Raw genomic sequence first — 15,521 nt, forward strand, 5'->3', positions numbered from 1 at the left:
GCACTCGGTGCACCAATGTCTATGAACACTCGATAAAAGGCTCGTAATGATGAAGGCGATTTTTATTCTAGCTAGGCCGTGTGACGTAGTGTTTTTTTTTTCCTTTGACGTCATATGGAATGAATTCTTTAAATGAAATGCTTAAAGAACGCACTCGGTGCACCAATGTCTATGAACACTCGATAAAAGGCTCGTAATGATGAAGGCGATTTTTAGTCTAGCTAGGCCGTGTGACGTAGTGTTTTTTTTTCCCTCTGACGTTATATGGAATTAATTCTTCAAATGAAATGAAAAAAGAACTCGGTATAGTAATGTTTATTAAGCCTCGTTATGTGACTCGCGTTTAAAAAAGGAATGATATCTTGATTTAGATCTAATCTAGATTTTTTAAACTAGATCTAGATTTTTATTACAGTATATCTAGATCTGGATTTATATTCTAATTAAAATTATTTTAGAGTCTAGATCTAGAATTTCTAGATCTAGTTTAGACTAAAATAGACTAGATTAAGATGTAGAATTTCAATTTCTAAACTTAAAGTGTAAAAAAAAAGTGTAGATTTTCATTTCCAAACGTTTTGATCAATATTGTAATGTTTTATTATACTAAAACTAATCTACTATTTTTTTATTAAATTTAAATTTACGGCAAATGAATCTTTGAAACATTATTACTTTTGACCATCGGATGGCTGCCTGGTCGTGCGGTTTGCGCGCTGGACTGTCGTTCAGATTTATAGATGGCCCAGGGTTCAAACCCTGCCCGCTCCCATCCCCCGTCGTCCTGCGGGAGGTTTGGACTAGGAAGTAATTATCTTCAACTCTGAAGGAACATCCGAAACGTGTAAAACATTTTACATCAAAATTAAATCACCTCTTGAATATTATTTGCGAATATGCAGATCCGACAGGGATCCGACTTCGACGGGGGCCGCCTCTGAGTTTGTGTAACACAAACTCTCTTTGTAATCTTGTTTCAAGATGATTATATTTTGAATAATTATAACGGTAAGACTACAGTTTCTATTTTTTTTTCAAATATACATACACTGTCCAATTTCTAAGAAAATCATTAGATCTGTTTTTGAAATACCCGTCTACTTTTTATCATGTCTTTTTTTTTTTGGAATCCGTGAAGAGTTATTATTACTATAGTTTTTATATAGCGCTACTTTCATGCTTATAGTATGCTCAGAGCGCTTTGGTCCAATCTCATTTGTGGACTAGTTGGGGGGGGGGGGGGAGGGGGTATCTAGGGGTTGGTTTTCTGTACTGCCTTTAGGCGCTCAGTAAACGCAACTCTGCCCGAGTCGGGTGTCGAACCTCGAGGTAGCCAAGACAAACCAAGTTCAAGCGCACTTAGCCTCTCGACCACGCTTCCCACAGAGAGTTGGCAAGCTAATTGGGGGGGGGGGGGGGGAGGGGGAATCGTAAAAAAAACAAAACAACTTCTGTCTACATAACGTAAAAATAATAACGTTAATTAATTCAAAGATTAATGAAGTGATCTTTCTGAAATGTTCATTAAAAAATGTCACGCAGCACGAGACTATGTGTACTATTTCATCTCGATAAGATAGTGAAAAGTTGTCAAAATAAAGGATTGAAATTCTTTTTATTTTTTTTATTTTTTGGCGTAATGAAATTGTTAGCTAATAGTAGGAGTTGAAAAAAATTGAGGGTAAAATAAGTATCAGCATAAAGACAAAAATTGGCTAAAAGTCTAGACAATAGCGTGTTAAAGAACTTACCTTTCAAAATGTTTGCCTAATAGAAACATCAACAGATTGCCGCAGATGTTCATCAATGTTTGATAAGATAAACAATTACTTTAAGTTCACTAAGTAGATCTTTTTTGGTTTTTTTTTTTTGGTTTGTTAATAATTTTAAAGTAGCTAGAAATTTATTAGGAGAAGTGGTGATCTGAGTGGTAAAGCGATTGGCTTCCGAATCGAGGGTTTCAGGTTCGAATGCTGCGATTTTGAATTTCAGGTACCTGACCAATGATAGTTGTTCCATGTTTGATAATACGATTTGAAAGAGTAGGCTATAAGGTCAACTGTGTACCTAGACAAATTGTAAATATTTTTACAAGGCTTATATCAACTCACTCCATCTAGTAAAAAGATTGTTAAAGTTATTTCTCCCACATCCATTCTTGGATCAAGTTGAAACTTTGCACAATTATTCATTGGCATTGACAAGATATAAATCCTTTAAAAAATTGACCAATTAGCCAATTAATTAGTGGTAATTAATTATTTTGTTTGATACCAACAGAGGAAATGATTCATTCAGTATTCACAGATACGGCTAAATCAGTGGCGAAGCTAGGGTGGGAAGGGAATGCGAAAATCATCCTGGGCCTCAATTGAAGGGGTCCCCAAATGAGTGTTTTTAACATAAATATTGCACAAAATGCTTGACCCCAAAGAGGTCAAGCCTCCGGGTCCCCAAATGATGGTAAATTCCTAGCTACACCCCCCCCCCCCCGGGCTAAACATGTAGGGCTTCATCCCTTAAGATAATTAAACACATTATTTCTCCCACACCCATTTTCAGTTGAAACCTTAATCAATTATTTATTGTACCTAATAAAACATGAATGAATTTAAAAAATTAACCAATTAATTATCGGTAATTAATTATTTGATATGAAAGAAAGGAAATAGCTTCTACACTATTGAAAGATAAGGTTGTAAGTGCAGAGTTCTTTCCCTTTGTTAAGCTTTGGTCAGAAGCTAAGCAATTTAGCACTCACCCACCACAACCCATGGAAACAGATAAGCAACAGATACAACTTTTTGTCATATTTGCATTTATTTACATCAGACTCAACAAAGACATTATCAGAGAAATGTAATCGTTCTCCTGGCAGACAATTACCATTATATATCTACATATTAAACATCTATTTATACAAAAAAAAAGGTTGTTGAATTCAACATACTAAGTCAGCAGTCAAAGCATGGAGAATTTCTTTTTACATTAATTTCACAAATGCTGCAGTGAAATTTTTTACCTCCCCTTTGTGCTTATAACTATCCCTTCCCTGTAAAACACAATCGCTGCTTGAATACCAGAAATAAAACAATGATTGTGACATGCAGCACTGTTGCTGTCTAGTGTCAATCTTCTTGGCAAGATTTTCACAAAAAAAAAAAAAAAATGCGTAAAAAAGCACTTTTGAATTACAATGACAAAATCTAAGGCAAAAAAAAACAACAGTTGAAAAAAATGTGATCCAAGAGGTTCTGGTACTGGGATGTCCATCTTAGAAATAAGTTCTATGGAAGGAAAAAGTTATGTGGTACAAATTTATCACATAAACAGAAATGTGGATTTTGACTTATCACAACAACCATTGTGATACAGAATACTGTACTTTTTGACATTGATAATATAAACCTTCAAATTCAACATAAAAGAAGTGAATTTTTTTTCTTTGTCTGTCTGGTAAAATGTTTGAACATGTTTTTCTCCCGTTTCCCATTCTCGGATCAAGTTAAGACTTTGCACAAGTATTCAATAAACCTGACAAAATATAAATCCATAAAAAAAATCAATTAATTAATTGTTGGTGATAAATTGTTTTGTTTGATATGGAAATAATGGGAATAAATGCTACTTTATGAGAGATGTAAATGTATGGATTTAATCACTTTATTACATTTTGACATGTTTTTCTCCCTCTTCCCAATCTGGGTAGTTGAAATTTTGCATAATTATTCATAGTCCATGACAATATACTAATCAGCCCTAAAATTAACCGATTAGTTAATCATTTAGTACTAATTAATTGATTTTGTTTCATAGTTTCATATAGCAGAAAGGGAGCTAAACCCTGTAATTACCAGATAAGTGGCAGTAATTAGCAGTTCTTTCCCTTTAATAAGCTTTGCTTTGAAAAAAAGTTTTCTTGTTTCTATTGCTTGTTTTACAATTCTTTCAATGAGCTTGCCATCCCTTCCTAGGTGGAAAAAGACGGGTGAAAAGAAAAAGGTTATGTATTTCAAAAACAGCTCTATCTTCCTATCTTATACATATCTTTAGGAACAAAATGGATGACTTAATCATCTTAAAATTAACTTTCAATTACGTCTGAATGACATCCAAGAAAAAAAAAATGTTTTTTGACACAGCTGGAATTTTCCACACTCAACTCAACTTTTAGTGAACTAGACTGAGCAAAGCACTGGAAAGACTCATTGCAATAATGATGCATTTAAAGAAAGAAATAAAATGAGAAAAGATAGAATAAAATGAATTTCATGAAGGAAGAATTGATTTTTAAAAACATTTTTTTTTAAAATATATTTCTTGTTTCAATTCTTATTATCAGTGCACACTTTCTTCCTATCAATGTTTGGAAGGTGAACAAAAGTTGAACATATTAAAAAGGAGAAGTAATAAATTGAATCATTTATGTTAGGCTACAATTTTGAACACAATAGTATGGCTGGTTAGCTAAGTTGTTACAGTATCAGCCCAGTCTATAGCCGCTACCACTGGAAGCCCTCAGACAGGACAGGGGTTAAGAGCCACATGTCCAGTCCTGTTCGTTTGATAAAAGCCTTTTTAACAATCAATGGGATAACTGCGCCGTCGGCACCGATTCCCTACTAGACTTCATTGAGTTTTACAGTATCATGCTTATAAAGCAATTGTCATCAATCCCCATAGTGACCAATTTTATACCTTTTCTCTTGACAAATTAAAAATAAAGTTTCCACTATTATTTGAACAGAAAGTAAGAATTGATTTTGAAAAAAAAAAAAAAAGAATTTGTTTTTTTTATTAATACCTGAGATTGAACAAGTTTTTTCACTGTGGTAAAGTTTTAGGTCACAGTATTTGAAATGATCAGAAATGAAAATCAAAATACTTTGAAGTTCTTTTAGCCATTAGTGACACATTGTCAAAGTTTTATGGAGTGCGTCTGATGTAACTTTGATTAAGATTGATGGTGTATGGAAGAGTAAAGGGAAGACAAGAAACAGAACCCTGAGTGTTTATTGTATGGTGAAAGCAGCAAGTTTACACAAGTTGAGATTTACTTTTGAAATCATTCAGTTTCTTGTACTTTCCTTTATATTCTCATTGAGTCTGTTAAATAAAGGAAAGTTTATTTTGCTTGAAAAAATAAGTCTTTTATATTTATTCAACTTTGGTATCAAGGTCAGTAATAAGCCTACAAGGATAAGCTGGGCTTGCTGTCTGAGTATTGTTCTAATTTTATCACTACATGTCTTCCGTGGACCACTTGTAGGCGATTTCTTGAGTGGCTTTTTTATTTGCAGCGTGCTGATAGATTTTTTTCTCGAATCCGTTTGAGCGGTCCACGCCATCCCACCTGTATCCAGGCATAATATTGAATCGGTTGGGAGGTGGCTGTGGTCCTTTATATTTGGGTATCTCTGGAAAATAAAAATTACACAAAAAATGTTTAACATTATAAATCTTCAAGGAGGGCATGGGGTCATTTTACTTTTAATCCTTTGATAAATACAAACTTACTATCAGGATATCCCTACTTACTAGCACTACTAATGATTGTACATTTTTGTTTTAAATATGACATGAAAAGAACAGAGGAGAAGAAACAAAATAATTGTTGTCTGCTGGGAATATATAATATCAGCCATATGGTTCTAGAGAAAAGAAGGCAGGTAGCCAAGCTAATATTAAAGGTTCTATTCATCTTTATGCTTACGTTTAATGGTAGTTAAAAATTTAATGAATTATGATTTAAAATGAAACACAATCAGCACTTTTGAAGTTAGTATGTTGTAGTTATTATGGGGTGGGGGGTTTCTGTGATGCAATTCCAATCTGAAAATACTTGATTTATATACAGCACGAAACAAAAAAAAAGTAGGGAATGAAATTTGGAGGATTTTGACTTGGCTGAAAACAAAATTGACAATCTCTGAACCATCAATGGAAAATGTCAGATAGTGTTTTAGCTTATTAATTAATGTTTTAGCTTATTAATTGACATTTGTGCGCTTAAAAAAAAGTCTAACCAGTCACCTTTAGTTTTCTTCTTCCCAGATTTCTGTTCTTCTTTCTTCTTCCTGTTCCTGATGTAGGCCAACATAGGGTCCTCATCCCTCTCTTCCTCTCTGCACATCTTGTCCAGGTCTTTATCATCTCTGTACCTGGCTAATGGCTTGGAGGCTTCATACACTTGGTCCTCTAAAACAGCACTCCTGTTTTGTTGCTGTTTTATGCTGTCAATGACAAAAAAAAAATTTTAGAAGTTATATGCACCTCATAGTTTGAGTACTTTTGGGATTAATTTGAGAAACATACTTCTGAAAAAAAAAAATTATGATCAAAAGTTCATGGAAAGAACTTCAGTCAGTGGTATATGTTGTGTGTCTTTGACAAAAAAATCCAGCATAATTATTATTTTGGAATGCAGGGCAATTCAAACAAAGAGAAGTCTAACCTTTAACTGAAAACTTGAATTGTTTCAAGAAAATACTATACAATATTTCATACACATTAAGTCATACTGAGTGTGATATTGGTCTATTACTTTTTGTTTTCTTAGAAATTAGGAATACAAACATTTATTTCATTTATACAATGAAAACTTTATAGTTTGTTATGAAATGTTTACCAGTATATTAAATTGTATTTAAAGCAAGTTATGATTTACTTTATCTATTTAAAAATAGCATTTTAGCACACAACTTCTTCACCATTTACTTTTCACTTGAAGAACACACAATGTTTCCCAGTCTTTCTCCCAAAACTTCTTCAACAAGCCTGAGATGAATTAGTTTATGAGTAAGAGCTATTGCCAGTCTTTTTGAATTTTGAAATCCTATGGCACTGAGAAAGATTTCTACCAGAAGTTAGAACTGAAGCTGAGAGACACAAGGCTTCAGATTTTGCTTGCCAGGATGGTTCAGAATATTCTAGATCAGGGCCAGACCAAATATCATTTGGAAAAAAAGCTTTGATTTTCACTCTTGAACTTAAAAGGCTGAAGGCCTTTACCCCAAAGAAATTCATCATGCTCCAATGATGTTATGACAAAATTAATAAGTGGGGGGTGGGGGGGGGGGGAGAAGGCCACTCCAGGTGATGTAGTCTGAAGACAGGTTGATATTTTCAGACTCAACACCAAGGCATTATTTATATACGGCAAAAAAGAAAAAACTAATGAAATTTGAAGGATTTTGCCCCCCCCCCCTTCCCAACCAGAATCTTAGAGATGTTAGCATCTCAGAATCAAAAGGTAACCAATTTCACACTTTGTGGTTTGCCTATCCAATTTCCACAAGAGGCAACTTTGAGGCAATGAAAGCAAAAATGTCCTGGTCATAAACACAGGGTTTTCCTTAAACTCTGTTCAATCAGAAGATCACTCACCCTTTGCCCCAGACTTCATACTTATTCTTGAGCTCTTCTTTTCGTTTCTCTTCCTCCTCATTTTTAGCTCTCTCCTCTTCAGTGTTCTTCCTCCTGCCTGTTTCTCTGTCTCTTACCACTGTAGCTGCATTTCTGCCCAAAAGTTTTTCATCCATCTGGTCAATAAGAGATGCATTACATGATAAAATTTCAGCACTAATGTCTTTCTGTGCCATTAGATTGTCTACAATTAAAATGAAACACATAAACATAGATTAGCCAAACAGTTACCATTTGAAATTTTCATTTACATTATAGGTTAATGAGAATGTTTGCATAACTGAGTGATTACTTGATTGATATTAAATATTTGAACTCATCTAAAAATGATTTTTTGAGGTAGGGGGCATGTGTTTTTATCTAAATGAATTGAAGAAAAGAAAGTTTACAGCATTATCTCTCCCTGAGTCAATTAGAAATTTGTTACTAGATTTATGATGAATCAATCAATAGTCTCAAGAGATGTCCATTACAGCCAGCCATGCTATTTTATTAAGTAAGATGTTAATTGCATTTACTTAATACTTGAATGAATAGCAGATGGCTATTAAGGTAGAAGCGTCCCTGGGTTAAGTATATAATTGGTGTAGAGTCTGACTAGATCTAGTCCAGATAAGATAGTAAAAAACAATAACTACTAGATTCAGATCTAGCCTAGCTAACGCATATACTGAATGAAAACAAAAAAAAAATTACATTTTGAAAAGCTTTATCTGTTCTTTCCCTGAGTTTCTTGGCTTCTTCCATCATCTCACGGGCTGAGGACAAGCCAGCCTTAGCTCCACTTAAAGTCTTTTGAGCTTTGACAGAGGATGACTCAGGTCTGTCCGCATTGCCTTTTGAACCATCTTTCTGTGAAGATTTTCTGTAATATAAAAGGAGTATTTTGAAACAATACAAGCTATAATAATATATATACAAGTTTGTGTAATTAACTTTGACATTTTTAAATTCAGTTCATTTGGAATTTCCTTCACCATACTACTTGCTATCTTTTTGGACACTTAAAGTATTAGTCATTTAAAAAAATCAATTGGTGAAAACTTAGATTACTACCTTATTATTTTTATTATAAAAAGTAAAGTTACCCTTTCAGACCATGCTGCATGCATTCTATAGGGCAGATGATATTAAGGTCATCTATGGCCAACGGTTATCAAGCAGGGTGTCTTGTGGCCAGCAAAACGACCAACTGCCTTTACATTTCCCAACTAAAGTCAGGTACCTATTAGAGCTGGGTGGACTCAGGGTTGCCCTAAAAATCCTGAAATTCAAAATTCCAGTCTTCCCTGAGATTTGAACCCAGGACCTCCTGGTTTGGAAGCCAAGAGCTAAACCACACAGCCACCGTGCCCCCATTATTATTATTTAATTATACAAATTTTAGATCTAGTTGTTCTTTGTCTATTGATCTCAATTTGTGTTGCAAGGTAGTGCATCAGTTCCCTCAGTGTCAACACCTTTGGAAACTGAACAACAATGAACAAAAATAAATTATTCTTGGATATCAAATAAACTTGCTGACCACAGGTCTTAACATCTGTTTTGATATGATTTGAAAATATTTTTTTTTTAGTATTCCAATAATGCTGCATCTGACTTAATAAACAAGACATTGGAACAAAGAAATAAAATGAAGTCAAATATAATAATCAGGTTGTTTTAGAATAAAACTAACCCACCAGCAAACAGATTAAATTTGTAAAGTTTTATTACTTGTAAAAGTGTTAATTACTAAGAAACTGATTCGTCAAGTTTGAAGAATATATCCAGCATTTACTGCTTATGATTTACTGGGTCATATATAATTATATATTGTATCAAAAGTTTTATTACTTGAAAGAGTGAGAAGTGAGTGGTCAGATCAATACATTTATAAAGACTATTACCTGGAAGGTGACTGATCAGATATATAGGGTATATTTATCAAGACTATTACCGTGGAGGTGACTAATAAAAAAAATTCATTTATCAAGACTATTACCTGGGAGGTGACTGATCAGGTGTAGATGATTTATCTCTTCTTCTTTTTGGAGATTTGGCACTTTCAAATTTGGACTTTCTTTTCCTAGGTGGTGACTGATCTGAATCAGGTGATGGCATTCTTTTTAAAGAAGGTGATTTAGAACTGTGTCTTTGTTTACTTTTATGGGGAGGTGACTGATCTGAGTCATGCCTTACTTTGAGTGGATTTTTTCTTGGTGGTGACTGATCTGAGTCTGAGTCATGCCTGACTTTGAGTGGATTTTTTCTTGGTGGTGACTGATCTGAGTCTGAGTCATGCCTGACTTTGGCTGCATTTTTCCTTGGAGGAGACTCATCACTGTCTGGGCTGTGTTTTGTTGCTGAATGATTCAAGCTCAAAATATGGTTGACTGTATCTTTTCTTGGAGGGGATTGGTCAGAATCTGAATCATGTCGAGCTATAGTTTTCCTAACAGATGTCTGATCAGACCCTCGACTTGCAATATCTATTCTTGGAGGAGATTGATCGGAATCAGAATCGTGCCTAACTCTATTTTTTCGTGGAGGGGAGGAATTTGAGTCTGAATCGTGTCTGGCATTATTGCTTCTAGGAGGAGATGCATCTGAAGATGAATCGTTTCTAATTTTTGACTTTTTAGGGGGTGAACCTGAGTTTGACTTTTTATTATCTAGATGACGATTGGTTGAGTGAGGTTTATGTTTGATTGATGAATTGTCTGTTTCAAACTTTCCTTTTAGAGAGGAGCTCCCTATTTCTGAATCTTGTCTATTGAAATCTGAAAAAAGAAACATATATTAACTTTATAATTGTTATGCCTTTACTATTTTTGATTATTGATTATTAAGGTAACTGGAAAATAAAGCCATAATAATAATCGCAACATATTCCAGCAAGATTTGCGATCTACCAAAATTGAGAAAAGATTAAATGTGGCTCAACAAAATTGACTAAGATAGATTTTAGGAGTCAGTTACAGAAATTGGGTCTCAAACAAAGAAATCCTATGCCGAACTGGAATTCGGCCATTTAATGAGGTTGTTACTGAGGGTTGCATGAGGTTTGTGTAACATGTCATCCGAAAGAATGAATTACACATACCAAGAGTTGCAATGACATGGAGGCCAATACAAGGAAAGCTCTAACAGGGACGTTCTCGTATAACACTTTCATTAAGGACCTCAGAGCAATAGACACCAGGTGGGAAGAGGCTTCAGATATTGCCAGTGAAAGATCTTTATAGCTGAATGATGCCGGAGGATAGAAGTCTAAGTAAGTAAGTAAAATTTTAAGAGTTTCTTTCTTTCAATTTGATATTTAAAAACATTTTACATGCCTTGATCTGCTCTTTTTGATAGGAAAAAAAAAATTTATTATACTACAACATCAAAGTACCAAAAGACATGGGACTTCAGGTTGTCATTTGCAAACTTACATATTTCTCTAGAATGAAAAACAAAAATACATGAAAAAATACATTTAAAAAAAAAGACAATACCTCCAATGTACAACTTAAAAAAAAAAAAAATATTTAAAAAATTAATTTTAACAAGGTTACAAAGACAGTTTGTGTGGAAACACAAACTCAAATTCGGCCCCCAAAGTGGTTCACCCAGGCAGGTATCAATATTTTCAGAAAGAACATCAGAATTAAATTCTGTTAAAGACAAATGACAGAGAAGAATGGAGAAAGAAGGTTGACAGATCTTGTGTGGTGCCCCACACAATTCTCCTTTGTAGACACTGCGTCCACCCATATGAAACCGTCGACCATATCCTTTTTGAATGCCCCTTCCAAATCCACCTTAGGCAGACCCTACTACCACTCCAGCCCAACAAAACCAACACCCTGTATGGCAGTGCTGAACAACTTGGTTAATACGCATGACTTAATGCATGACGCGTAGGACGTAATCATCTTCTTTGTTTGAAGTAACGTCTGTATTATATAAGATAAGTTATATACCTATATAACGCACTCAGACAGATCTTACTGCTAATGATTTTAAAAGTTAATGAGTAATGAGTTATGCACTATGTTTAAAGGATTAATTTAGTGGCACTCTAGCAGAGAATTGAAAGCTAATACAAGAGTATTATAAATTATTTTAGACACCTTCATTTTCATTCCCTAGAAGTTTCCACCTATCATTTTTTCTAAACTGCTCCAGCTGCTGGATGTGTTTCGGCCTTTCATCAATAACCTCTGCAACAACTGGACCTTCATCGAGATCTTCAAGTCCACCTCGCTCAGCTTGTAGTTGTTTAAGATCCACATCATCATCTATTATTTTTATCCTGTAAGTAAACGTAAAATTTGTAACTAAAAAAAAATATTTATTACTGTTTTTTGTTCAATATTTTGGATTACCTTGATCATGCATATTTACTTGTGACCTTTTTTTTACTGTACTTTAGATCCAAAATATCCCAGGTAAGAACAGACTGAATAAAAAAATAATAAAAACACCATTCAGTGTACAAATGTGACCTCCTCTTTGAAATGAAACACTGACGTTAATCATATTGATTGGGAATGTAATTATAACATTAACAAACCAAGTTCCCTCACACTACAGGCACTACATTACCCACGGATCAAAAAGGCCAGTTTGAACAAATTGACCTCATGTGATCTATTCTAGCAATCTCTGCCAAAATCACAGTAAAAAGATTTTTTCATAATATAACAATGTGCCTGGCTATATTTCTATTAATTTTAACAAAAATCTAGCCACAACATCGATTGTAATTTTGAAAAAATGAATAATACTTACCATATGGGGTATGGAGATTTTCAGTTTTTCAGACATTTTATTGAAGAAATTTATTTCAAAAAAAAATAAAAAAAATGCCCAATCTTGTATCAGATATATGATTATCTATAGACCTATATCATTTTTAAAGAGTTTTCCCTTTACAATTAGTTTTAAATTGCCTTTTGTAATTAAAATAAACTGGGTTGTCATGACAACACCCACATGATGTCATCATTTTGTTACACCACACCAACATTTCTTGTAGCTCAGGACCTCATAATTTGCTTCACTATTTACATTCGAGTGTAAACTAGTAAAGTTAATAAATACTGATGAAATCAGCTTTGTGAGCAAGAAATTTAACTAATACCATCTACAATAAAATTTTAAAATAATAATTATATCATCTGATCTATCATGTAAACGTAACTCAACTTGAACTTTTGACCTGGAGGGTGTGACTTGCCTAGCATAGCCCTGCTTAGCAAGTGACAAAATCTCCTCTCATCTCATGCATTCCATTGGTCTCAATGTTAATTTTTGTTGGGTAAAAATGAATCAAAAAAATGTTTAACACTCTTTATGCACTATACAGTCAAAATTTAGATCTATACATCAATGTTAGAAAAATTAAAACATTTTTTTACCACTTCTTACTCTGTGTAATGTGTGTTTTTAAAATGTAGAGATCTATCTGATTCTTTTTTGAAGTAAGGTAGATTTTATTAGATCTAGAATATAAATCTAGATATTTGCATATAACATGTAACTATCTTTACAGGACTAGTATTTTCTAAGATAGGACATTCGTTCAACCTGCAGCAGTAAATGGTGAGTAGATATATATATATAATTCTCTTCTTCCCTCAAAAGTTTAAACAAGAAGTAAAGGAAAGATCACTCTCTTATTTCTTTTTTTTGCCATAAAGTATGATAAAGCTCATAATGCGCTACAAAAACACTCCTTTGAAACATCACAAATACACAAAATAATAACAATATAACACATTTAACCACTCTCTTATTCTGCCTACACCCCCTTACCCGCGTTTCCACTCTCCAGTATTCACACTTTTTCAGTGCAAAGTAACAACATAAATTTCAAGACTCAATCTAAGCGCAGCCACCAGACTAACACAAAACAAAAAAAAAGGTCAGTGATAGCGTAACACACAGGTGTAAACCAGGCCATCAACACAGTCCCAAAACATTATTCAAGTTGTAGTAAGAACAATGTTGAGGGGAAAGGGGGAGGAGCCATCAGTCGAGTACCTATGGTCAAGCCGCTATTTAGGTCACAAACACTAGGCATGATAGATACGTAGTATATATAGATGTGTTGTTTGTGTGTGTGTGACAAATACTAAGCGTGTTCTAATATACAGTGTTTTTTTTGGTCAACCAGGTGGTTTAGGGAGGGCGGATCTATCTACATCTATAGGTAACACAGCTCACAAGCTACCATAGCTTTTCAGCCACCCCCCCTCCCCGCCCAGATCGAAAAATATCTAGCACTGACTTTTGAGCTGTTACATACACTGAGCGTGCTAGATCGGCTGCTAGTTACGTAGGGTCGCGTACCGTATGTTTTGTTTTTAGGTCAACCAAGTAAACTGTAAATGTCCTGCAATGACTTGGGGAGGGCGAGATTATCTATTGGCTACCAAAGCTTATTAGGCTCTCCCCCAAATAAATAACATCTTAATTTATTAATGGCCTTATATCTCAAAATAGCTTAGACCTAAATAAGTACTGGTACGGTAATGTGTCGGTAATGCGTTACAGGGCTTAGCACTGTCAGTTTCTAAGCATAGCTGATCAGTGATAGATTCCTTCAATGTAGAGCATGTGAAAATGACTAAAATCTGTCTGTCTTGACATGGCGTAAAAATAAAATGATATAAATAAAAAAAATATAGATTATAACACTTTTCAGTTTTTGAAACACCATACTTTTCACAAAATTTTAAGTTTATAATAACACTTTTGAAACACCATACTTCTCATGTGTTTGATAAGTTCTTAATATGTTCGATAAGATAAGATAAAGGTAAAACAGTGTTCGATAATTTAAGCTTTTGAAAGCATCGACCTGACCCAGACTAGACTAGAGCCTAGATCTAGTAGTACTACTAGAGCCTAGTAAAGGCTAGTAGAGCTTCTAACTTCTAGCTTTAACTTTATAATTGTATTTATTTTTATATTTCTAGATCTAGCTAAGCTACTTACTTGGAATCTTTAGTCTGTTTTATTTTCTTTCTCTTCTTTTTCCTTTCTTCTTTAGGCAAATCTTCATTAGATAAATAACGTTTTAAATATTCTGCTTTACTCACATTACCAACTGCAGCCATTTTTCAACAAGATCGAAATTAATTCAGCCACCAAATTGTATCAGCAGAATCTCACTGATCTATATACACATACAGCACTGAATTTAGACTTGAAAAGGCCTTACAAAAGCAATATCTAGATCAGTGATTCCCAGACTTTTTTGTCTCGTAGACCCCTTGCCATGTTTTCTGGCTTTCGGTAGACCCTCTACTTAACATGTATTGAATTTTTGCCAATTCATCAAAAAAAAAATTTAAACAAATTTCTGTATTGAGTTTAAGAGTGAAAACCTAATTTAAAGCTACACATAGGGTTATACTAATTAGTTATAGAGATCTTTTTTTTTTAATTGATAAAATTCAAATTTAAACTATTTAGAATAACAATTTATATATATTACTGGAATCACCAAACACACTGGAAATGTGGGGTTTTTTTTGGTCGTTTGTTTCTTTTTTTATTTTTGCGCATTTATTATTCGTTGCTACGGATATTATGTTTCATGTAGGAATTTGTTGTTCTATGAAATGGTCCTCAAACATTTAATAGTAAATAAATCAATTAATTAATTAGTCTTTTGTATCATTGTAAAAGTTTTCGCAAAGAGTTTCTCATGTATTTTTTTATATTTCACGTCTGGCTCAAATATTGGGTGCGCAGAACTGTTTTCACTAACAGTAGAAAGGGGTGAAGGTGAGTACCTAGTGAGCACCTAAACCAGTAAGCTTTCGGCAGGAAGGGCTCATTAGACTTGGCTTGCAGCCCACCTAGCAGAAGGAAAACTGAATTCAAACTGTGCTGCCTTGCAGCTATACCCGAACATGGGAAAGGTTTCGTGGGTCAACCCTGTTAAAAATAAGGAGCCGGCGACCTTTAGGCAGTTTTCCCGCGACTTTTGTACGTGATTTCCAGCTGTATCGTTTTGAAGCCGCATGCAACCACATGCTCTCTTCTATGTCAGTTAAAGCAAGTTGGTGCCTAAACTAGTCATTAAAGCGTTTTTGTGGGGCACTTCTGTTAAG

The 15,521-nt window shown here is 34.1% G+C and overlaps 1 protein-coding gene across 1 annotated transcript; it reads right to left on the reverse strand.

Annotated features, from left to right (window-relative positions):
- Nucleotides 1-2,807: 2,807 nt before the first annotated feature.
- LOC106074960 (BUD13 homolog) lies at nucleotides 2,808-14,560 on the reverse strand. The gene is made up of 7 exons (XM_013235863.2): nucleotides 14,398-14,560; nucleotides 11,526-11,707; nucleotides 9,410-10,187; nucleotides 8,122-8,290; nucleotides 7,387-7,541; nucleotides 6,034-6,233; nucleotides 2,808-5,417 (listed from the first exon to the last, which is right to left on the reverse strand). The coding sequence occupies exons 1-7, from the start codon at nucleotides 14,517-14,519 to the stop codon at nucleotides 5,242-5,244; spliced, it is 1,782 nt and encodes a 593-aa protein (XP_013091317.2). The 5' UTR covers nucleotides 14,520-14,560; the 3' UTR covers nucleotides 2,808-5,241.
- Between the last annotated feature and the right edge of the window lie 961 nt (nucleotides 14,561-15,521).

Source organism: Biomphalaria glabrata, chromosome 14 (assembly GCF_947242115.1).
Source record: "Biomphalaria glabrata chromosome 14, xgBioGlab47.1, whole genome shotgun sequence".
NCBI lineage: Eukaryota > Metazoa > Mollusca > Gastropoda > Planorbidae > Biomphalaria > Biomphalaria glabrata.